The following is a 24,700-nucleotide window of genomic DNA, read 5'->3' on the forward strand; positions in this document are numbered from 1 at the left end:
AGGAGGAGCCAGGAGACATGGACGTTGCTGCTGAGTGGAGCGGCCCACATGGTTGTGGAAGAGGAGCCTGCCATCACCTGCCTCCTAGCTGCATATATTAGGCCCCTCCTGTCTCCCAGAGCAAATTAAAGTTTGCGACGTAGGACAGGCCGGAGAATAAGATAGATCGCAAGCACACCATCGGAACAGTCACAGTGTGGCCACACTCCCTCCCACACCAGCAATCCTTCCCTCACGCCAGCAAGAACTCCCGGGCGAATGCAAGAAAGTCCTCAGCCGCCACACACGGCGCCCCACGCTGCATGTGCCCCAGCGCCGCCACCAGCACCCTCAGCTGCGGCGGCTGCAGCGAGGCCACACGGGGCCGCGCCGCCTCCACCAGCGCCTCCGTCCACCGGATATCCGGCTGCAAGCTGGAGCAGCTCACCACCGCCCAAGCCACATTCACCAGCTCCTGCGTGTCGAGCTGCGATAGCCCCGGTCTGGAATAGTCATAGAACCGCAGCATGAAGCCCACGCTGGGTCGCTGATTCAGGTTATCCAACAACATCATCGCACGCGCCAGCTCCGTGGGTGTGAACCTCGGCAGCTGGCCCTCCACCGCCGCCGTGTACGCCCCCATCCACGCCTGTCCGGGGCGGTGCCGGAACAGGTGCAGGCAGCTGAGCACCTGCAGCAGGTGGCTGGGCTGGAAGAAACTCAGACGCGACTCTGTGGCGGTGCAGAACGCGTCCAGCCACTGGGCCGCGGGGGATACCCGGAGGGCGTTGAGCATCACGAGCAGGGACGACATTTCCGAGGAGGACAGGGAGTCGAAGCGGCTCTCCAGAGCCTCAAGAAAGCTCTCCCACCTAGGAGGGGGCCGAGGAGGGGGAGCAGGAGCAGGAGCAGGAGCAAAGGGAGGAGGGGACCCTCAGCAGCCCCAGGACTAATCCAAGGACGCGACACACAGCCATTGGGGAGGGAGCAGAAAGTATAAGAAGAGGGGGCATGCAGGGGGAGCCGGCAGCGGCAGCGGCAACGGCAACGAGGAGGGGGAGCAGGAGCAGGAGCAGGAGCAAAGGGAGGAGGGGACCCTCAGCAGCCCCAGGACTAATCCAAGGACGCGACACACAGCCATTGGGGAGGGAGCAGAAAGTATAAGAAGAGGGGGCATGCAGGGGGAGCCGGCAGCGGCAGCGGCAGCGGCAACGGCAACGGCAGCGGCAACGGCAACGGCAGCGGCAGCGGCTTCCCAACAGCATCGGCATCGGCATCGGCATCGGCAGCGGCTTCCCAACGGCATGATGAAAGCGATTCTTGAGAGGTCTAAGGAGGTGTGGTTGAGAGTGGGGCTGGTCACCGCTTTCTCCCTCGCACACATACTGCGCCGCAAGTTCCCCACTGCCGTCCCCACTCACCACTCGTCATTCGGTCTGTGCGACCTGGCCACAAGGTACGCCAACACCACCGACAGGTCCAGAGTACTGAGCAGGCTGAGCTTGCAGCGAATGGCGTCCGCCAACTCGTCCAGCCACGCGGGCGGCGGGGATAAGTCCAGGGAGGCTAGACTGTACACCAGACTGTTGAGCGCCTCCACCGTCACCGTCGAGGACAGCATGCCACTGCCACTGCTACTGCCACTACTGCCATTGCTGCTACTGCCATTGCTGGTATTGCTACTGCTGCTACTGCTAGTAGCGGAGAGGGAGGATGCCAAAGGTGATCTAGTGGCGAAGGAGGACGACGGGTCTTCGCCTTCTACTGCGAAGGGCTGGCGTTCGTGTTGTACTGCTGCTGAGGCTGCTGCTGCTGCTGCTGCTGCTGCCGATGATGATGATGATGGAGCTGCTCCGTTGTCGTTGCTGTCGGCGTCTAGGTGTTCCTTCACCTCCCACGGCGTCAGCTGAGCGGCACCCGCAGCGAAGAGGCGGCGCTGCAAGGCGGTGAAGAAGGCGCTCTGCCAGGCTAGGGACGGCCGGTAGTGCAAGGTGGACATAGCCTGACGGGGGCCGCCGGAGGGAGGGAAGCGGGGGGGAGGGAAGAGCGGGGGGGGGGAGGGAGGCGCAGGGCTCTCCAATGGCAAGACAGGGCAGGGCGCGATGGGCTCGCGCAGGTTCGCAAATAGCTGACCGGTACAACAGCGCCCGAGTCAAAGGGGAAGGCTCCGGTGTTCCTCCCCTTGAGGTTTCGTGAACTGTGGTGGAACCAGATGGTGGCCATCAGCTCTACCGTAACCCAATTATCCAAATCACGTTTCAAGTCAAGAATGACGGCCTAACATGGCGACGTACGACGACGACTCCAAAACTTTCTCTCCTTGGTGTGTGTCATATGCCACAACTCATATGCCACAAGATGCCGCACAATAGATACGTAGCAACGCCCGTAATCATGGCTGCTCCCAAACGCCGCCGCCCCTCCGGCGTTGACCGTGTCGCGCATTTCGGCCTCTGGGTCGTCTCCTCCTCCTCCTCCTCCTCCTCTTTCCCTTCACTGCCGATTCACCTGGACAAACTCCGCGTTCCCTTTTCCTGTCCTTCCTCTTTCGCCAGCTCCCTCCCGCGTTTCCAAACAAATCCTTCTCTTCTTGACTCAAATCCTGACTCACTCCCAAAGTCGCAATTCCTACCTTGAGTACCACCGCGAGCATGTTGGGACCCAACTCCTTCAACCTCGGCATGGACGCGTACTCCCACTGCTCAAGCCAGGAGGCTGCCGGCTCCGAAGCCACACAGGATACCGCCCACAGCAAATTGGCCAGCTGCGTGCCGTCCAGCTGCTCGCCGAGACCACGCTCCGAAACCGCGAAAAAGTCCCTGACCCATGGGTCAGGCAGGTGCAAACCCAGGCTGGCGGATGCCACCAGCAACGAGCAACGCTGCGGGGGAGTCATGAGGCCTAGACGGCGGCGGCTGGCGGCGCAAAACGCCGCCTGCCAGGCCAAGTTTGGTTTGTACGACAGTCGTACGAGCGACAGCGCTACGGTGACGAGCTCCGAGGAGGTAAGGCCAGGAAGCAGCGGCTGTGCTGACGTCAGCAGTGCGTCGAGCGTGGCGGCGGGCAGGGGTAGTCCCGCCGCCGCGAGGGAGGACAGTACAGGCGCCACGTCGGAAGTGGAAAGCTGCGCGTGGTGCACGGCAAGCCTGACGGCGGGGACCCCGACCAAACACAAAGCACACAGGAAAGAATCCGTCAGGACGCGAACTCCTTTCGGGCATCCAGACCGTAATGCTGCCCGTCGTGAGAGAAACAAATCGAGAATTAAAACGATGGCCTTGATCCATATCCCAAAGCATGGTACGGTGCCCCGTACCATATCACCCAGTGAATTCCGCACCGAGACGCCACGTACCTGCTCGCCACCAGGTCCCGCAGCTCATCCAAACGCCCTGCTACCTCGTCCACATCCGCAACGCCTTCCAGAACAAATTGCTGCTGCTGCTGCGGCGGCGGCGGCTGATATTGCAGCTGTTGCTGCTGCGCTCCCGAGGATGCGTCCGCAAGCACCTGCCACGCCTCGCACAGCCCCGCCAGGCTGGCCTCCGGCAGCCGAGCGACCACAGCTTCCACCATCACCCGCTGCCACTCCGAGTACGACACCGCATCGCCGGCACGAGGCAGAAGCACAGACGCTACATCACGATGCGGCGCCGCCGCCGCAGCCGCCGCCGCGGCCTGGGAGGAGGAGGAGGCGGCGGAGGAGGAGGATGTGGTCGGCGGCGGCGGTACGGCAGCGACCACGGCAGCAACACCTGCTATAACCGCCAAGAGATCAGCCGCATCCATCGTTGTACGGCGCTCCGAAACCACCGCTCTGTACTCCGCCAGCCACCGCTCGAACCAGAAGTGGTCGTCCTCACCGACCCATGGGCCGGAGGACACTGGCGCGGACGCCGTCGCCATGCTCCCCGTCGCTGCGGGTGGCGCAGGAGGCTGTGGTGTTGCTGTCCTCAGCTCGCCCTCGTAGTGCAGGGGCAGCAGGGGCAGGAGGCCCCCCAGAGCCACCAGAGAGCTGGTAGGCAGAAACTGCAGTCCGGGTTGAAGACTGCGAAGTTGTCGTCGAACCCAGGGAGGGGGCGGCCGCAGTCCCAGGCTGCTGAGGGAGGCCAGGCAGCCTGTGGGGGCGAAAAGGGTACCACGGGGAGGCGGACGAGGGAGTAAAGAGTCTTTTTTCCAAGTTAAAAAAATTAAAAAAAAAACCAAAAACCCTAAAACCAACATGACGATCCAATCCCATCCTACAACCAGGCGGTACCATTCCCACCCACCCACTCACTCACCCATCAGCACATTTAGTAAATTTTCTTTAAAAGGTTTGCCCTGGCCTTTGTATTAACTCTGTACATGATTCCACCCAGTCAGCCCGCCAGGCAGGCAGGCAGACAGCTAGCCGCTAGCACCCCTCCATCCCAGCCCCTGCTGCAGCTCACCCACGAGGTGATGTCCCTGCAGTGCCCAGGGAATTCCGTCCATGCGCCCGAACAGAGCCACCTGCCAGTCCCGGCTCATCGCCGCCTCCAACAGCCCCTGACTGCTACTGCCGCCGTCAGCGGCCCCCGCCGCCACCACCAGCAGGCAGTGCAGGTCGTCACCCGACAAGTCGGAGAGCCAGGGCCGCATCGCCTGAGAGCAGGAAAACCGCGACAACAAATAGAGCACCAAGAACAACAAAAAACAGTAAGGACAGTAACAATTACAATATTAATAATGAGATACAGTGATACAAGCAAACCCAGGCGCAAAGTACAGTGCAACACAGTGCAACACAGTGACAAAGGGCAGTAGGTTCTCAAGAGCGGTAACGGCTTTCTCAGCGCAGAGCACAGAGCACAGGACAGGATCGAACAGAGCACAGGACAGGATCGAACAGAGCACAGGACAGGATCGAACAGAGCACAGGACAAGGATCGAACAGAGCACAGGACAAGGATCGAACAGAGCGCGGCGCGGCACGGTGTGTGGGCGGATGGGTGGGAATAAAGAAGCATGGCGCAAGGAAAGGACGGGTGTGGCCAGGGCGGCCAGGCTGGCCAGACACACACCGCATTGCGAGAGAGCATCCCCCCACAAAACAACCCCACCACGCAAAACCCCACTACCTTTAGAAATCGCGCCAGCATCGCCTCCTCAACATGCATCCCCGCCGCGGTCAAATTATACACCACCGTCACCAGCTCGCTTCCGCTGCGCCTCCGCCGCCACGCCGCCGACACCGCCGCCGTGGCTCTCCGCAGCCCACCCCACAGCGCCTGGACTGGCTCCAAAACCAACTCGGCAATGCTGCTACTGGTTTCGGGACCCTCGGCGCCAAACATATCCTCCATATCGTACGCGCTGTTGATGGGGCTCGGTCGGCGGGTCGCGGCAGCTGCGGGCGCGACATCGCCACTCAGGCCGGATGCCGTCGATGCTGCCGTCGATGCTGCCGTCGATGCCGACGGTAGCCGTTGTTGCACCCCCCGGAGGGGCATTTCCACGGGATCTCCAGCCTGGCCGGACACGGGCGAGGCGGGTGTTACCTGGTCGGTGACGACCCAGCGGCCACCGGGGGCCGCCGGGAGGAATTTGCCCAGAGCCGCAGGCAGCGACCGCCCGTACCGACGTGCAATGCCAGCTGAAAACGATGATGACGAGGAGGAGGAGGTGGAGGACGCGGTGGACGACAGCCAGGGGCTCCTCGGCCTGGGCTGGCGCTGGCGCCCCGCTGCCGCCGTCATCTTGTCGGTAATGCCGCTGCTCCCTGTGAGCTTCTGTAGCATCAGCTGAAGTGTAGCAGCCAGAGAGGATCGCTCCGCCGCACCCTCCGGGGCCACAGCCGCAACGTCAGATCCCGCTGCCGCCGCCGCCGCCGGCAGCGGCGACGGCGGCCGCATCTCTGCGAGCCGAATCGTCGCCGACAGCAACGTCTCCGTCCACTCCTGCGGCGGCTGCAGCTGCAGCTCACTCACGCCATAGCTCAACATCGCGAGGTCGGCTGTCGTACATTCGTTCAGTCGCGCGGTGGTAAGGGACCAGTATTCGTTCAGCCAGGAGTCGTCGGGGCGGCGGTGCAGCAGCGCCAGGCTCATGAGCACACCGGCCATCTGGCTGGTGGAACATGCAGGTAGGCTCTCCGCAACCCCATCGAAGAAGAGCTGTTCCAAGGAGGTGCCCAGCCGCTCCTTAGCGAGCCGGAGCTGACGGAGCAGCGCCTCACCAGCTGCTACGGCGGCGGCGCCGCTGCCGCCAGCGGCGTCTTCGGCACAGCTGGTACTGACGCCGTCATCGATGCTGTCGCTGTTACGACTTCCGACACCCAGATAGGAGAAGACTGAGGCCGCGGCGATGGCGGTGGCGGAGCCAGTTGCCGATCCGGGCTCTACGACGTCGGTGGAGGGGCGGTGCGCGTGTGCTGCACAAACCTGGATGGTGAATGAGGAGTTGGCTTTGAGGGTTCGGAGGTGCGAGAGATATGTAATTGTAGAGAAAAGGAGGAACAAAGGGCGCCCTTGGCTTTGGGGACAAGCGTTGGCAGGCTGCAGGCCGGGTGCTGATAGTTAGAAGTTTGTCGCACCGGCGGTTATGAATTTAATGGCACGCGACTTTTGCTGTAGGGTTATGTCGAAACACCAAGGTCAAGTCTTAGTAAAACCCTCAACGGACGCACACCCGCACGAGCGACAAAAATGCACAGTGGAAGGGAAGTAATCAATGTGATTTAGTTTTTTTTCAAGGTATTTGACTATCCATCCAATCACACGAGAACAACATCGCAACCCACAATGTGACCAAGGCAACCCCACGATGTGACAAGCCCTGCTGATGCTCTGGCTGCTGATGCTATGGTGTGGTTGAAACGCCGGAAAAGCAATATCCCTTGCTATCCACAAACCTGGATGTTCCTGTGCACTTGTGAGCTCCTCAAACGCCCATGGAAGGAAACCTGACGGACGTGGGTACATCATGAACCTGATAAATGGTACATGGCTTTTCTTAGCTGTCTCTGATCCTTACCTCGCGCTCAGTTGATGACACGCATGGCTGTTGGGTGCGACGACCATGCCTGAAACAAAGTCGTTGTTGCAGGAACGTCAAATATAATAATGCACAGAGAGCTGAGCGCCAGAAGTAAAGCTATCGGTTGCAGTCACTTGCCATTGCGCTCCTCGCTGAAGGCTGTGCATGGCTGGTCTAGGGTTACAAGCTCGCTTCAACGCGCGAATGCTCTCCAAGGCCAGCCCTGTGCGCCAAGACTCTCAGATTATCCTCGTCTATTTATATCGCCACCGACTCTGAGATGCCACGTCACACTTGAAATAGCCGTGCTTTAGACCGTTGGTCAGAGTCCAACGCGAAGGCACGCTACGCTGATCAAACCTAGGTTTAAGGACGTCTGCGCATATCTACTGCAACTTCTGGCAAACGTCTTTCTTCTTAGTGTCAGGTTTCGCGTAGCGCCTCCGAAACCTCTCGTACAGCGGCGCACGGTGTAGAAATGCAACTGATACTATGCACCGTGTAAAGGTGCACCAGATGTACTTTTTGCAGCATAGACTATACAGTACTTGCGCAATGCTAGCACGTCTTCAGCAATATTGCAACGCACGAACTGGAGGCTTCCCACCCTGTATTCACTAATTCCCAACCTCGCCTCCCAAGCCTGTATTCACTATTTCCCAACCCGCCTCCCAACCCTGTAATCCCAGCTAACACCTCTCACGCAATGCCGACTGATGCACACACCATGCTTCAGCTGCCGCGGACCGCAGCTGAAATTTGCAAGTAGTGTCTCTCCCAGCCCGCGTGAAGGCAACTCCAACCCCGGCACCCAAGGTTACACAACAAGGTAACACCCCCTTCGTTACTTCCTCTCGTCGGGACTCTCGGCCATAAGTCCGAGCTGCAGCCCTGCAGTCGTGCAAGACGTGCCGCGGATCGCTTATCCTCGGGAAATTAAATCACGCCATCACCGTAAGTCCTTATACGGGAGCCCACGGCATCAAAATTTATCCTGTGACAGGAAATTGCACCCTAAAAAAGGATCGACGCCGCTCTGAAATGGCACCCTACTGGTAGCATAACACAGACCCATGTTCCCTTTCCTGTTCTCCACCGACTTACGATGAAGCAGAAAACCAGCAGCAATGCGTAAAAGATGTCCAGCGCAATGCAGCTCGGCGATGCTCCTCCACTTTTCTTGCGCGCTTTTCCTTAGCCGCTGTCCTCTCTTTTTTCTCCAAACAGCACCCGCTCCTTCCCCCAAAGTCCCGCCGGGCCATGTTCCTATCTCCTGGCAAATTTTCTCTCACCCCAATCCCTCCACATGGGGGACCAAACCTAGCCTATCCTAATCCTGCTTCCTTCCACCCACTCACACAACTGTTCCCGCTTTCACCCCTCGCTTAGTCCACCCTAAGACCTTCAATAAAATATCCTCCAAACTTCCTAATGCACATCACGCCAAGCGCAAAAAGAACTAATATCCGTCTTGCAGGATACTTATCATCATAAAGCTACTACTACTACTTCCAGAAATGACTCCCCGGTTTACGTAAGGACCGCGAAGAAGAAGCGGTCTGCAGATCACGCACTTCGCGCAGTCGAACCCGGTTCCACGACGACCGCCGCCGACCCCGCCGTCGCGGCAGTAGTCCCCACCGCGCTGCCCGTGTCAGCTGTAGCAGCATCAGCAGCCGGCAGCGGCGGCGGCGGCACGAGCTGCGCCATGAGGGCCGTGTCGGTTGTCTCCTTGAACTTCAGGATCTGACCCATGGGCCCCACGGTGTAGGCGTGCAGGAACACGGTCTTGAAGGGCTGCTGCGTGCGGCGGCTTATGCCAGCGGCCTCCACCACCACCGTGGCCTCGTCTCCGTCGTTGTCCACAAAAATCGCCAGCGGCTGTACACCGGGGTTAAGGGCATTCGGTCGGCCCGGGTCAGGGCACTGAGCCAACATGGATCCACTGATGTAGGTAGGTTGGAGGTGGACAGAAAACATGGAGCTCTTCAGTGCCACAATACTCACAGCCATCCTGGTAACCGTCTGAATGCTCCTTACCCTAGGCAGGAGCGCCTATTCCTCACGTACCTTGTAGGACTGGATGTCCAGGTCCGCGTTCAGCATGGCGAAGTATTGCTGGGCCCCCGCCTTGCCCTTGAGCTTCACCAGCGTGCCGTTGTAGGTGGATTGCCACTTGAGGGTCTCCGGCTGGGTGGCCAGCCAGGCCTCAAACTGGCCGGACGACCACTGCTGGTACTGAGCCTCGAACTGAGCCTTGAGAGCAACTGGGTCGTTGATAACTGCGAGCCGAAAAGGATAGGGTGTTCACCCGGCGTTGACGGTAGCCTGTCGGATTGTATTCATTTGCTCGTTGGGTACAGGCAAGGGAAAGGATATGTGCAACTGGCTAAAGATGGTGTGAAGGAGGTGCGGAGGGTACGGTAGTCCTGAGGGGAGGAGGTCTTGGGGCAACCTCGAAATTTGAACGCTGCGGTTCTCCAAAACAATACCCAACTTGTCGGCTCCTTTTTCTTCTCGGCGCCCTTTGCAATGGCCGCGCTTGGTGCAACGGTTCCAAGTTGCAGGGCAGCGAATCCGATCCCGAGGCCCGTCAATGCCTGTCGCCGGCCGCAGGCTGCAGAAGGAAATTTGTCTGAGTTTCCAGAATTCTTGTTGTCCTTCTGATGTTGCAATGATGCAACAACAAAACACTTGCAGCGTGTAGGTTGGCGACCGACGAGAGGTCGAGAGGAACGGTTAGGTATGGCAAGGACGTTGGGGGCCATCATATTGTCGCCAACTTTAGCTTAAAACAGGTTGATCGTTGCAACACGTTAGCTTTTGCAACTGTGCAGTCGTGCCAAGAAATCACGATTTACTGAAACCTCGGAGCGCACGAAGCAGAAGCTTCTACAGGGGATTAAATATGTAGTGCCACGCTTTAATTGATGCCAGCCTACTGTCAAAGGCAACAGCGCTTTCCTTTCTCAGTCATATCCTTGACAGCATCGCGCTGTTTGTATCTGTAGAATTTCAGTTTCGGAGCCGTGCAAACAAACCTATCCCTGGTGCGGTCTCGTTAAGCTTTTGTTTTGCACAGGACTATCTTTCGTAGTGCATACATCACGATCATGCGGCTTGCGAACCCACATTTTTGATCAAGATTCGCACGTCTCCGAGTGGCCCTTGGTCATGTCGAGATGGCTTATGAATAAATGATAGGTAGATACTGCCATACACAACGACATGCTTCTCGCGGACGAAAAACGCCTCGCATTGCTTGCAGTCTGCGTTCGCAGCGGAGTGGTGCTGTTGACAACGGCCCTGGATATAGCTCTGCCCGATTATGACACTTCTAAGTTCATCACCCCAGAGATTTCCAAATACCTGAAACTCACGAAAGTATCATGCCTTTCCGCCTGGCCGTGCGGGGTGGGGATGCGAGACATGGCAGCCCGTGGAATGTGCGATCCATTGCACTCCTCCAGAACTGCTGGCCAGCTTCCCAGGACTCCTTCGGCGCCCCTGCAAGGATGGCTGGTGTGGGACTCGGTGTTCTTCGCGGACATTGCTGCTCGGGGTTACGCATTTGAACAGTACTATGCCTTTTTCCCCTTGCTGCCAGGTGAGATTCTCTGCGCTGCGCTACACCAGCCCAACGTGGGAGCGAGAATTTTACTAGATAGACTCAGATATGACCAACAAACAACGTACGTAATGGGTAATTCTGAGGATTCTTGATTTTTGACCTGTTCTGCGCACGGAGTCGCCCACCCAGATGGTGCAGGGGCCCCGCTTTGCCTAATCCTTGAGGTATGGGTCCACAACACTGAACTGACGCTGCCCCGCATGTGTGTCACCAACCTCATCAGCCATCACAAGTGATATCCTGCTGCTATTCAGCTTGCCACTCCACTACCAGTTCTCCTCACCGCTATCCATCCCAACAACTTCCCCCTCCTCTTCACACTCGTAGGGCTTGTCTCCCTGGTCGCCCCAACCCGCCTCTTCGCTGTCGTGGCGCTGGCCATCAACGCGGCGGCATCAGTGCTAGCCACGGTACTGCTGTACATGTACGATAGTACGGCACACGTATTCGGGGGCCCCTGTGACGTGATCGTGATGTGACGTAGACGTGGCTGCCTAACCCGGTGTCCTTTTACATGGACACGCTGCTCAGAAGCAGAAGACTGACCCACCGACCCACGAGTTTAATGTATCCTGGTTAGAATGAGATTTGCTTCCCATACAGCTGCGATTGGACCTCCTGCATCCCGAATTCCTAAGCTGCAACGTGTTCTATGCATGCCGCTTTCGTACATGCCGTACATGCTTTGCATACTCACCAGGTTTTGTTCCCTGGCAACCCCACCAACCCCACCATGCGGATGAAAGATTGGGTAAGCGTCTGACGGGTGACAGAGAGCTGGCGGCCTTGGCCTGTCTGTTCTTCATTCTCAACCCCGCCACCATCTTTCACGCGGCGCCGTACTCGGAGGCGGGCTTCACCGCCGCTACCCTGGCGGCGCTTTACTGGTTGTACTGCAGGGGCCGCCTGGCCCCGGCGGTGGCGGCTGTGGCAGTGTCCTGCGGACTGCGGTCCAATGGTGGGTCCAACTGTTTGCGTGTGTAGAGGGTATATGGTGCACTAATCTGGCATCAAGGGCTAAGCATGGGCGGCTTGTCGCGTGTTGCTGCTAATGTCCGCCGTGGTGGAAGTGGATGTTGACTATGAGGGGCTGGTAGTGCCGTCGTATAATTGGGGATTTACACCCACACCCACACACCTCTTCATTTAAGCTCGTCTTCATCACCCCTCTCGCACCTCGACGAGCACGGGGCTGTCCGAGCAACCAGAATACGCAGAGCAACGGGCAGCAAATGGCAGCAGTATGTCATTATGCCGTCCTCTCACTGCCGCAGCCAACCAGCTAACGAGCCAGCCAATCGTGGTTTCGGAGCGTCCGGGATACCGTCGGTCGTGGTCCACCACGTGCCTAACTCCCGGGGCCCCCACACACACCATGCCGTACATGTCTCCGTACCCCCCCATTCACACACCCAGGGGTTATCAACGCCGGCTACCTGGGGCATTACTGCTGCCGGAGGGCAGTCGCGGTCTGGCCCTCAAGCAAGGTATACCAGGCCACCGGGCTCCGTTCGTACATGTCGTACTGGCATTGTTTGTACAATGGATTCAATCAAGGTTGTGCTGTACATTTCCGTTTCTGCACGCAGTGCTCATTCTTCCGTGCATATCATGCTCATCTACGAAGAATACATTCTCCACGGTTCACGGACAGACCCAAACAGAACGAATAAAATAAATCCTAATAAACAATTTAAATGCTGTCCACGCAGGCGAGGGCTCTTGGCCATGTACTACTGGGCCTGATGACTGCCGTCGTGGCCGTTCTACCCACTGCCGCCTTCCAACACGCAGCTTACAGTACGTTTTGCCTCCGCAACACATCCACATCCACATCCACATCTCCCCCCACTGGCGACATGGACCGCATGCGGCAGCTACACCGGGAGTGGACCATCGATAACCGTTGGCCGCGGCCCTGGTGCTCAGCCCAGGTGCCGTACGTGTACGGATTCGTACAATCCGAGTACTGGAACGTGGGCTTCCTTCGGTACTGGACGTGGCAGCAGGTCTGTCTGTCTGTCTATCTGTCTGTCTGCCTCGACAGAGCAGCGGGTGTGGGAACGGAGAGGGAATTGAAAATACGATATTTCTTAGTTGGAAACCAGAGCCCGCCAATTTGGTCCCAGCAGTTCCTCCTAGACTCCCAGACCTCAACCCCCTCAGAATATGTGCGGTTAGTTACTTAAGCTCAACCCTGGAATCAACCCTTGTATCGTGTCACGCCTGCCCCTTTAAGAACGGGAACCCTGTAAGCGTTTCTATGTATTACTCTTTGAGAATATTCTTCTCGCCTATCCTAGGAAGCTGGTGAATTTTTGTAAGAAGTTGAGATAGTGGCCCCGGGGGTGACCCGGCGTCGGAGCTCCAGGGGCGGGTTCTCCCTCACCCGGGCGAACCCCACGAGGTTCGACGAACCGGGGCCCCCAACCCCCAGCCTAACGTAACGGCTCACACCCCTCGCAGCCCCCTCAGGTGTGTATATAACTCGCACACCTCTAGTTTACCCCGACACGCCACCACCTGGCCCCCTCTTCTCTGCCTCGGGCTCCGACTACACAGCTGCCCAACTTCCTGTTGGCCGCGCCGGTGGTGCTGTTGTCCGTGTCCGGCCTGGCGGTGTACTGCACCGCCAACTGCCGCCACGTCATGTTACGACTGGGCCTGACGCCCCTGGAGCCGGCAGAGCCGCCGCCGCGCGGCGCACATCCAGGATACGACGACGACGATGGCGATGACGGCGATGACGGCGAGGCGGCGGCGGCAGCGGAGGAGGAGGATGACATCAGCGATGGCAAGGGAGGGGATGAGGAGGTCGGGGTAGACGGCGCGGCGGCGGCGTGTGGGCCCTTGTCAGCAGCAGGCTTTGAGCCCCAGAAGGGCAAGGCTGCTGAGGCGGAGCCAGGTGGCCAGCCCAGATTCCAGGCGCCTGGTCCCGACAGCTCAACCGGCCTCCGCCAGAGGCGGCGGCAGCGGCAGGAGGATTCGGCGGGTTGTTCTCAAGACGACGCTGCCGCTGACGATGGCGCCGCTGTGTCATCAGCCTTGGATGACGGGCCACGGACCCACGGGTCACATGATTGGAGCCCGGCGGCCGTCCGCGCCGAAGGGCCCTTGGTTGCTTCTCTATTGGCGGCTCCATCTGGCCTGGGCCGACGGGAGGGGGTCGGGGGGGGGTCCCGAAACCCCGTGGCAGTACCTGGCGACAACAACGACGTCAGTGGCCGCGACGGCAACCGAAAAGGAGGACGGGAAAAAGCGTTCGGTGTGGGCAGCAACAGCAGCAGCAGCAGCAACAGCCGCGGCGGTGATGGTGGCGGCGATGGTGATGGTGATGGTGGTGGTGGCTACCTGGACCCTGAGCTGGCGGTGTTCATGTATCCGTGGGCTTTCAGCCTTGCCGTGGCGCTGGTCACCATGCACATTCAGGTGGCGACCCGGTTCCTGTTGTCCGCCTGTCCGCCGCTCTACTGGTACATGGCGCATGTGTGGCTCGGGAGGCAGGGGGCCCATGGAGGTCCCGGAGCGACACGCAGCGCCCGCTTCCGGCATGGATGCATCCACCGGCACAGGCACCGGCACCTTCGTGACGGCCATGCGGCCATGAATGGCCATGGTTATCGTAGCCCAAGCCAGGCGGATTGTAGCGGTGGCGGGGGGAATGAGGAAGCATGGCAAGGGGTGCAGAGCCATAGAAATAAATGTAAGGGGGAAGGAGGGGGAAGGGATGTGGCTGGGCAGCAGGGCAGTGGCTGGTGTGCGATTGCGTTGTGGCGCTGGTGCTTGACGTATATGGTGGTCGGATGTGTTCTATTCATTAACTTTTATCCCTGGACGTGATCTGGGTGAGATTTGGCTTGACCCTGAACCTCTCGGGTCTACTTAAAACACACGGTCCCCGGGGTCACACTGCTCTTCTTTGTTTTGGAAAGGTATCAGCTAATTTATGGCATTGAAATTACCTTGTACATTGTATGTAACTGTATCAAATGCCTAGCAGTGACCAGGGAAACTGTGAGAGGGCAATTCTGAGGTGCATTTGTCATACCTGTCTGGATCCCCGATTCTTTCTCGAAAGGCGACCGGAACGAACAGCAATAATGAAAAATTCCTACAAATACTACGATGGCTTCCAAACTAGTATTGGGATTAGATGTAGGGACCCAGGGCACAAAAGCCTTACTCTATGACCTCGAAACTCAAGCAATTGTAGCGAAAGGCAGCTACTCCTACGGCATTATTGAATCCACCATTCCAGGACGGGCAGAACAGCACCCAGAGACCTGGCGACAGGTATCCATTCAGAGACAGCTCGCTTGCACGCTCTGGCGAGATCTCCTAAGCCCTTATCGCAACAGTGTCAATGTGCATCAGCGCGTCCACAACCGCATACTCCCCAACAGGCCGTCAAAGAAGTGATCGCTCAGGCGCTAGCTGGCATCGATGCATCGCGCGTGGTGGGCATCAGCGTCTCCGGTCAGCAGCACGGACTGGTGGTTCTGGGAGATGACGGAGAGGTACGTATGACGACAAATTTACCTACATCTTTGCAGCCTTAAGGCTCCTTGGCTTGCTAAAGGCGGTAGGAATCCGCAGCGGCATGCCGGACGTCCTGCCCGCAGCCACTTGAACTTTGTCACCGTTCCAGAGGACCTCTTACCCTCTTACCCTCACCCGCGTCGTCGCCCACCGCGGTGCTTGCGGCCACATCCGCAACCGCACCCGTAGGTCCTCCGTCCCGCCAAGCTGTGGTGCGACACGGAGAGCGCTGCTGAGGCAAAGGAGCTGTCTGAGAGGCTCGGGTGGACCCTGGTGGGGCAGTGTTTTTTTTTGTGTTTTACATCTTTCTGAGCCGCTGCTTATACTGACAAAGCTGCAAATGTTGCGTATGTATGTATGTATGCGCGTATGTATGTATGTATGTATGTATGTATGTATGTATGTATGCGCGTATGTATGTATGTATGTATGTCGGGCATGTATGTACATGTATGTATTTATGTATGCTTTCATGGTCATGTGACAAGAAATCCCTATTGATCCCCCAGGTTCCCAGTTTCACAATTACCAAACTGCTGTGGCTCAAGCGACATGAGCCCGCCGTGTTCGAAGCGGTTCGTTGTGTGCTGCTGCCCCACGACTACATCAACTATTGGATGACGGGCAGGAGGGTCATGGAGGTGCGTGTGGGGATTAATTAAGACGTGGGCGGCTGGGGGGGGCCTGGTGGTTGGGCTTCGAGGATTCGGCCTGGGGGTACGAGTAAGGAGAGTAATCATAATTACCACAATACACACACGAGACACGCGCCCGTCGCGTGTGTGTGTTTGGTGTGTCGTACATTACCCCCAGTGTGGCGACGCCAGCGGCACGGGAGTGCTGGATGTGGCTGCTCGGCGGTGGGACGAGGAGGCCATGGAGGTGGTGGACCCACGGGTCAGAAACATGTTCCCGCCGTTGGTGGCCAGTCCGGAGGAGGTGGGTAGGTGTGCGTTAACAACCACAACCAACTACTACCAACCAACCAACTAACAAACCAACAAATCCTTGCAGGCGATAGGTGGGTTGCTACCCGAAGTGGCATCCGAGCTGGGTTTGGCTCCAGGGGTGGTGGTGGCGCCCGGCAGCGGCGACAATGCCATGAGCGCGCTGGGGGCGGGTGCCGCGGGGTAAGTGGGCTGACTGACTGACTGACAGACAGACAGACTGACTGACTGACAGACAGACTGACAGACTGTGTGGAGGGCTTGGTGCAGAACCCTTGCAGCGGGAGGGGTTTTAGGGTTTTACATATCTTGGTGCCCTCTCCTGGGCCGTTGCTTAATGGGCTCATGTCAGGGGAGCGGGTTTTAATGAGGAGCAGTAGCAGCCGAATGACACGAATGAGTTGTTAGAGAGATTCCCTCCGTAGCAGGCGAGAGCAGGGAGGGAGAGAGTGACAGGCAGGGCACGTCCTTTCTGTTGAGAAAACACACACCACCACCAACGTTCTCGTCCTCCTCCTCCCCCCCTTCCTCCTCGCCCCCTTCATCGCCACCATTTCCCCCTCCTTCCCACCACCGCTTTGTGAGACCCCCCCAGCGACGGCGCCACGGTAATGTCCCTGGGCACCTCCGGGACCATATTCTCCAAGTCCCCCCGCCCCTTGCTGGACCGCACGGGGGTCATCTGCTCCTTCTGTGACACCACGGGATCCTACCTGCCGCTGCTGTGTACACTGAACTGCACCCGGGTATTGGAGGAGGTGAGGTAAGGGGAGGGGAGATAAGGGGAGGGGGAGGGGAGGGGGGGTGAGGCAGGGGAGGGGCCAGCAAAGTAACAAACACCTTGCGGAATTGTGAACATGTGGTGGTGAGGATGTCCGCTGATTTGGAATGGCGGCATGTGGCTCCTCAGCTGCTCGTCATTCCCGACTGGTACGGACTTCGTGCGATTTTTCTACGTGTGTTTGACTTTTTTGCTTTTTGTTGCAACGTTGTGTTCATCATGGATAGTGCATAGTTTAGATCCGCACACGGTTCTAGTTCCTCTACTTCCTCGTCGTCCTCCCCGCCGCCACTCGCAGGTGTGCGGGGCCTTCGGAATGGATCACGCGACGCTGACGGATCTGGCAGGAAAGGAGCCGCCGGGCTGTTGCGGGGTGACGTGGCTGCCGTACATGATCGGCGAACGCACCCCCTGCTGGCCGCACTCCAGCGGGGCACTGCTGGGACTTCGACCGGGTGCGGGAGTGCGTATGTATGTATGTTTGTTTTCAGTCTGCGCCTTTGGATATGTGCACGTGCCTGCTCCTGCTCCTGCCCTCCCTTGCCTGCCTGCCTGCCTGCCTGCCCAACTGCCCAACTGCCCAACTGCTAACGGCGCTGGTTTTTTCCTTGACTGCCGCCTCATGCATCCCATGTTGCCCTTTCCCCCTCCTTCCCTCTCCTTTCCCCTCCTCCCCCTCCTTTCCCTCCCCTCCTTCCCCCCCGTCCTCCCCGTCCTTTCCCCCCCAAAACACACACACACACACGTGCGCGCATTGGAACCCAAAACCCCAAAGGCTGTCTGCGGCCGGGTCTCGTGTACCGGGCTGCCGTGGAGGGCGCCACGCTGTCGCTGCTGAGCGGCTTCCGGCGGATGGTGGCTGCGGGTCTGCGGCCCTCCCGCCGGCTGCGGCTGGTGGGCGGCGGCGCTCGGAACCCCCTGTGGCGGCAGATGGTGGCGGACGTGTTTCAGATGGAGGTGCTGCTGCCCTCGGAACCGGACTCGGCGGCACTGGGGGCGGCGTTGCAGGTGATGTAGGGGGGGGGCTGCGGAAGGCCGTGGGGATGAAGGTGACCCACGTGGTGTCGTCTAGCTAGATGTTGCGTGGAGGGAGATAGCTGCATGGGCGCTGTTAGGGTATGGGTCTAATGGACCCAATAACGCTGAACCCTTATGGACCCAATGACGCTTGGAGATGTGTGCGTGTGTGTGTGCGTCTGTGTGTGTGTGTGCGTCTGTGTGTGTGTGTGTGTGTGTGTGTGTGCGTCTGTGCGTCTGTGCGTCTGTGTTTGGATGTAAGGGGGGCGTTACTGGGGTTTTGACACGGGTGTGTTGCAGCGTGAGGGTTCAACTACCCATGTACGGCATTTATTCCCTGACCAAACGATACACAACTAACCGACCCGCGTAGTCGTCATGTCCTTGTGCGTTCAGATGTGTTTTGTTGCCCCCCGCCGTTGCGAGCGTTACGGCGACGCTGGGCCCCTTCCCCTTTTCCTCTGTGAACTCCATCTCCCGTCTCCCTTCGCGCCAGCTGTGACATGCCGTACGTGCCGTACGCATGTGTGCCCCTTGCAGGCTGCTGCCGTGGTGACGGGAGAATCCGTAGCATCCTACGTGTCCAAGTACCCACCGCCCCTACATAACGAGGTAGGTATAAATAAATAGATATCACCGCGTATATATTGCTATGATGTGTAGTTGTAAATCCTGAAGGCGCGGGCTGCCATCTTTTTAACACCCTCATCATACATAAACATAAATCGGATGCGACAACCAGGTTGAGATCTATTATTAAAGCTACGAGGCAGTTTTGTTCTGCTCCGCTCCTAACAGACTTCTCTCTCATCCCTTTCTCCCCTTCTCCCCACACCCCTCTTGCGGCACGTGGTGCACGAGCTCTAGGTAGTTGTTCCCAACCTGGCACATCGTCAAGTTTACGAGGAGGCTCTGCAGCGATTTGAGCAGCTTGGGTTGAAATTGTTTGGAGGCAGCTAGCGGAATTGCGCTTTTTTGCGACGATACTCATCTGCCATTGAACGTAATTATTAGTATATATCTTGTACTAATCTGCATCAACGATGATTATGTGTGTGGTGCATTCAACTTCTGTGGCTTTCTGTTCACGTCGCTCAATCTGTCCGTTGGTCCGTCATTTAATTCGTGGACCAGTCTTTTGTTTGACGCTGTGTTCCCTCAGCACACGCGTCGTCACATTCCGTAAATCGGCCGCGGCGGGTGCGGTGGCAACTCGTGTGGCGAAGGGAAGGACTCAGCGCTCGGTCAGGGCCAAATTCGGCATTGCGTGCTTGTGCATACGTCACAAGTGCATTAGAGTTATGTCCGGACTTGGTGGTTAATTGGGTAATTACTGCAGCAGGCTTGTACGTGTTGTGGACGTACATGTACAGGTGTACGGCAGTACATGCGACAGACTAATATCCGTATGTCAATGCATATCGGTCAACATCAGCAAATCAGCCTCGAAATTTTCAAGGGTACAACGAACAACCTGCAAACATGGTACGGAAAATCCGACCATACATCTGTACGGTGTTCACGAAAATCGTCTGGATCCGCTTGCGGCAATCAAGATTCATTATCATGATAGAAGGTGGTAACGACCCAAATCCACCAGTTCAGGAATGCTTGTAAACATTCAAGCTCACGCTCGCGACATGTTGCGTCGCGGCGAGGCAGCCAGAAGCCTAGTAGTCGCAATTCCCACCATTAACACAACAGCCTCCAACCCTCTCCCATAATCCACCACAAAGTCATCTTTACAAATCCATTTAAATTGGCACGACCGCAAAGTACACAGATGCAGCAGCTTGCTCCTCCTCTTTCAACATCGCCCGCATCGCCCAACTCCACAGTCGCTTTAATACGATACACATACGACGCATGCCGTGATTATAATATTTACTGACAACCACTGACACAAAGGCAACAGATTATCACTACCTTACCCACCGTTATCATGCGTCAAGCAGCGTATGCACTTAACTTACGCTTACTGGCCACGCGGGCAAATGTCAAACATACAGATATATATTATACGAAACGCAATCCCGTTGGGTTGTTGGGAAACAGCCCACAATACCGTTCGTACCGTTGATTTACGCATTACGCAAAAAAATCATTAGTAGGTTAATTGATAAAGGGCAAAAATATTCGAAGGGCAAAAATATTTGATTCCTATCCTGACCCAACAGCACTCAGGGGAGGCAATAGACAACACGCTCTACCATTCCTGGTCCCGAGGACCCCTCCACGGCACGCGACTCCTTGCCCTGTCGCCGTGCCACATCAGGCCAGTGTTATCCAGCTCCCACCACCCAATTCACACCTATCCGACCCACCCTCCCTGGCGACTGAACCTCCAGTCACCGCAGCCGCCGCCGCAGCCGTTGTTTTAAACGGCAAGTAAGTGCTTTGCCACCCAACAGACCGCTTACGACCCATGGGTCTCGACCCATGTCCAGTTGGAACGAACACGCGAGTTCCGCACCGCATCGCGCCATGCCTCGCGCTCCTATTGGGCGAGTGTGCATCCATGGAGCGCACCTTTGCGGTGTCCTTTTACATGGTATCAATATCCCCCGCTAGCAGGTACACCCCCCCCCTAGGCAGCAAAGCGTGATGTAGATCCTCAGTGTGCACCTGAAGAGTAGGGTAGTAGTTTTTTCAATTACCAGAATTCTTGAATTACCAGAAGCGCGAGATGATGCCGTCCTCTGGCAGCACAATGCCGCCCTTCTCGACGAAGAAGCGGTACAGGACCGCCACCAGCACCGCCAAGATGGCCAGGGACAGCAGCCGGAGGGCGATGTGGAGACTGCCGTGGGAGACATTGGCCAGACGGGTGCGGTCACCGGCGTCGGCACGCATTCGCCAGGCGTCATGCACATCCTCGATGTCGCGTAGGGCCTGAGGTGCATTCAAGAGGATTTCTTAGAAAAAAATGCCGTTGAAAGAGAAGAAGAATATGTCAAAAATCACAGGGCCCAAAAGGATTGTTTTTTACCGGCCGCAGCAAAGAACGTGGACACCATTGCTGTAAAGAGTATACTGCGGCACACCTCTTTTTTTTTAAGAAAAACGCACCCGCCATACGTTGACGCCGCATTTGATGCCGCTACCCACTCCAATTTGCAGGACCTTGTCGCCCCGCCGTACTCCCCGCAGGCTCTCCACGCACGACAGCGTGTACCAGGTGGTGGAGCTGGACACGTTGCCGAAGTAGCGCAACACGGTGCGGGAGGGCCACAGATAGCGCTCCGAGAGCTTCAGGTTCTTGCCGATATTATCCAACACCTTGGCGCCCCCTACAGCGGCAGCGCCAGCGGCAGCGCCAGCGCCAGCGGCAATACAACAGCCAGTTGGTCTGAAAAAAAACGTTAGTTTAATAAAAGTTGCCTCCCAACTGGCTTACATTATACTTCACTAAAAGTAAACGTTCCTCTTCAATTCTTCTGAAAATCTGGAAATCCTCTTTCCCTGAGTTCCCTTCCCACTCGCCCGGTCCCGCCTCCTCTACTACTGCTGGTGGGTGTGGTACAACCACCAGCGTGTTGCTGTCCTCCCCACCTGCGTGAATGAGGAAGTGCTGGATGCAATCGGAGAAGCAGGGGATGAACGGCTCCACTCCGGGCTTCTTGAGGACCTTACGCTGGATGCGGTTCCAGGCGAAGGCGGCGATCTGGTCCCAGTTGAGAATCTTGGAACCCACCTGCGTCGCGGAACAAGTGTGGTACACACACACACAAAAAAAAAACACGCGCGCGCGACAGGTTACGGTGTGTTCTCTTTCGGGTGTTTAACGCTACTTTATTCCCCTTCCTTTTTCCTAATAGCAGCCCAATCTAAAGATAACCTCGAGGATCTCTTTACAAAAAAGGTTCCCCTTTGGTGTTATATCCCCTTTGCTCTTTCCCCTTCAACAACAAAACAAAGAGATCCCGAACTGCCCTACGTGGTTTCCGGTCACGACAGAGAACAGGAATAGAGGAGGAGCAGAGAAGCGCGGAAGACCATCGGGCGAATGGATCACTGCAACGCTCCTGTGTGTCGCCATCTATCGCAATCAAAAACCGTGACAACCACCAACCGCCAACCGTCACCAACCACCAACTGCACCTTCGTCATAGCCAGCGTAAGAGCCTTGGACGCCTCCTTGACAACGTTCAAGCCCAGGTAAATGCCGTTGAGACCTTCCTCGTCTGGGCCGTACCAGATACACCTGCCCGTCGGAATGCACAAATTCTTTTGCACATCGGTCATCCTGGTCATTATCGGTCACATACAACACACAAAGCCGCTGAACTGACAGGCCCAGCCCTTTTTCTCACGTCCACTACCGAGTACCAACGTCGTTCTCTCTTCTCCTCTCCTCTCCTATAGGCAGTGAGATCCATCGTCCAAGGAAACCCCCCCTACGCCGGCAGGCACGCCAGCAGGCAACCCCTTCTCGCGCAGCCACCCCGCCGCAACACAACGAAGTGCCCTCTGCTGGACCCAGACCCAGACCCCCTATACATCCCTTACTCAAAACTTGTTTCTACAGGATTGCGATCAAATATCCTATCCTACCCAACCCCCCACTCCCGCCCACGCCACACCACTCCCGTCACCATTCCTCCGTCAACGTCACCTGTACGCGTCATCCGTTGCCCCGATATGCACCCGCACTCGTTGCTCCAGCAGGTACTTGGCCTTGCGCACCAAGGAGGGCTTGTTGGTGATGATCATGGCCGCAGCCCCCAACCGAAACAGCACGTTGGTGACCAGGCGATGCTTGTCCCGGCCTTTGTAAAAGGCGGGAGTGGTCGTTTCGTTGGTAACGAAAAGCGCAATGGAACCAGGATGCGCCTGCGGGGGAGACCGTGCGGTAATTTAGGGGGCTGTGTGGACGCTACAAACCCCCCGACCCTGTGCATGTGCACTTTAAGTGCAGGCATACAGGGCGCGAATTTGGCACAGCATCTAAGGGGGCGCCGCTATCTCGAGGCACCCATACACGGATTAAATCCACGGCGCTGGCGCTGGCTCCCCCCTCACAGAAGGGGGAAAAAGACGAACCAGGTGAACGAGTGAAGGTGCTGCCAGGGCAAGAGTGTACCAGACGTTAAGAGCTGACAAAAAGGCGTTCTTGAAGTGCGGCTTTAAGGGGGGCATGGCCCTCTACGCAGTTCGCCATTCTTTTTTGTAAGCGGTGCCTTACAAGCAAGGCAAGGCAAAAACCCGCACCTTGAGCAGGTCCGCCACCAGGTTGACCGCCACTACCCCGTTGGCACAGCCCATGCCGCCCAGGTGGTAGGAGTTGACGTCTTTGCGCATTTTAAATGCGTTGACCACCATAGACGAGATGGAAGGCGTGGGGCAGTAAATTGACGTGGTGGTGATGAGGAAGTCGATGTCGGTGGCGCGTAGACCCGTCTGCGCGAGTTGAAGGGTTGGGGTTGGGATTGGGGTTGGGATTGGGGTTGGGGTTGCTTTTAGGAGCGTTGTGGGTGTATTGTGGGTTACGTTGGCGATTACGTTGGCGACGAGGAGAAGAGATGGTGAGATTGCCGGCTGGCTCGCTCCTGGCTCCCTGATTGTTCATCGACCTACTCGCATACCTTCTTCAGCACGCCCTCCACTGCGCCGCACACCGCCATGCGGCACTCCTCCGCGGAGGCGTTCAGATCGGTGCGGGGTGTGTTACCACAGAACTTGGGGTGGATGGACTTTGGCAGGTAGGTGGCGTTGTCGGACAGACCTGCCTTCTGCCAGACGCGATATTGGAAGTCGATGATGTCCTGGGCCTCCGCGTCCGCCTTAGCGGCCTCCTCCGCCGTTACTTCATGCTTGCCGAAGATCTGTGGGAGGATGTGGATGTGGACGGAACGGAAGGACGGAACGGAATTCGGGCCCGCACAACATAGGCTTACGGTGAGAACAGGTCTATCGTAACTTGCTATAATGGCAATTCAATTGAAGGGCCGTTCACTTATAACCATGCTTTTTATATTCTTATGTTCACAGCTCAGATCGGAGGGTGAGCCTAGAGGTGACATAAAAAGGCTTTTCAGTCAAGTGCCTAAGACCCCGGCCAGACCACGCGCCGCACATTCAAATTTCAGTAATCACTCACGCTGCCCTCCTGCTTGCGCTTCTCGTTCCATGCGGCATCGATGTCCACCATCGACACCATCAGCTCCTCGGACGGCTTGTAGCAGTAAAAGTCTTGAGCGCAGCGAAAACAGCAGCACCGACAACAGCAATAAGTAACATCTATCATCAACAGCAGCAATTGCCTCCACCCAAGGACGTATATTTGGTGTTCTTTCTACATGCCTTCTGCCTATTTACCCGCTTCCATGAGCTCCCCTCTCCAACGCTTCTCCACCGCATGAAGGGTCCCGGCACCCGCTGCGCACCCTGGTCCCTAAGCCTTTCCTTTCAAGGGATGCGCACATAGCAGTCCCTGCGCCTCGCGTGTGCCAGCGTACCTAGGAGGTAGACAGGGTCACACTTGAACTTGAACATTTCGGAGACGAGTTCGGTCCGCTCTGACAGTGAAGTGTGAGGTTGGGTTCTCACTTAGAATTCGCTGCTGCGACTACACCTACTCGTTTGCGATATTAGAAGCTCTTTGCCTGTTGCTGGTGGCGCAAGGCGCGAGAGCTGCTACCTTGATCGTTGAGCAATTATACACGGAAGAGATCAACTTGTATGAAAAGACACGCAGCTGTCGTAGTCATGCCCAACAAAAGACAGGAATCATACGGGATGTGCTGTATAAGTCACGATAGCTGCAGACCAGATCGACATGTGGCGTTATATCGCGTTGATTGACAG

General features: G+C 57.3%; 3 protein-coding genes across 3 annotated transcripts; 1 reads left to right on the plus strand and 2 right to left on the minus strand.

The window, feature by feature from the left end:
• Positions 1-232: 232 nt before the first annotated feature.
• Positions 233-9,749, minus strand: VOLCADRAFT_105066 (uncharacterized protein; the record flags this gene model as incomplete). Its single annotated transcript, XM_002951363.1, has 11 exons — positions 233-628; positions 671-851; positions 1,401-1,504; positions 1,871-1,981; positions 2,591-3,125; positions 3,335-4,097; positions 4,413-4,605; positions 5,082-6,383; positions 8,620-8,859; positions 9,049-9,260; positions 9,476-9,749. The coding sequence occupies 11 exons, from the start codon at positions 9,747-9,749 to the stop codon at positions 233-235; spliced, it is 4,311 nt and encodes a 1,436-aa protein (XP_002951409.1).
• A 457-nt stretch (positions 9,750-10,206) lies between these two features.
• On the plus strand, positions 10,207-19,740 carry VOLCADRAFT_91860 (uncharacterized protein; the record flags this gene model as incomplete). Its single annotated transcript, XM_002951268.1, has 17 exons — positions 10,207-10,585; positions 10,937-11,019; positions 11,509-11,567; positions 12,026-12,096; positions 12,404-12,618; positions 13,076-13,084; positions 13,172-13,774; positions 15,013-15,126; positions 15,338-15,421; positions 15,658-15,789; positions 15,962-16,087; positions 16,163-16,278; positions 16,691-16,853; positions 17,175-17,331; positions 17,652-17,884; positions 18,434-18,505; positions 19,732-19,740. The coding sequence occupies 17 exons, from the start codon at positions 10,207-10,209 to the stop codon at positions 19,738-19,740; spliced, it is 2,625 nt and encodes an 874-aa protein (XP_002951314.1).
• Positions 19,741-20,563: 823 nt separating this feature from the next.
• On the minus strand, positions 20,564-24,388 carry VOLCADRAFT_91861 (uncharacterized protein; the record flags this gene model as incomplete). The annotated part of the gene is made up of 9 exons (XM_002951364.1): positions 20,564-20,785; positions 20,963-21,183; positions 21,446-21,587; positions 21,995-22,097; positions 22,509-22,726; positions 23,105-23,293; positions 23,479-23,718; positions 23,994-24,085; positions 24,352-24,388. The coding sequence occupies 9 exons, from the start codon at positions 24,386-24,388 to the stop codon at positions 20,564-20,566; spliced, it is 1,464 nt and encodes a 487-aa protein (XP_002951410.1).
• Positions 24,389-24,700: the final 312 nt, after the last annotated feature.

This window comes from Volvox carteri, assembly GCF_000143455.1.
Source record: "Volvox carteri f. nagariensis unplaced genomic scaffold VOLCAscaffold_23, whole genome shotgun sequence".
Classification (NCBI taxonomy): Eukaryota; Viridiplantae; Chlorophyta; class Chlorophyceae; order Chlamydomonadales; family Volvocaceae; genus Volvox; species Volvox carteri.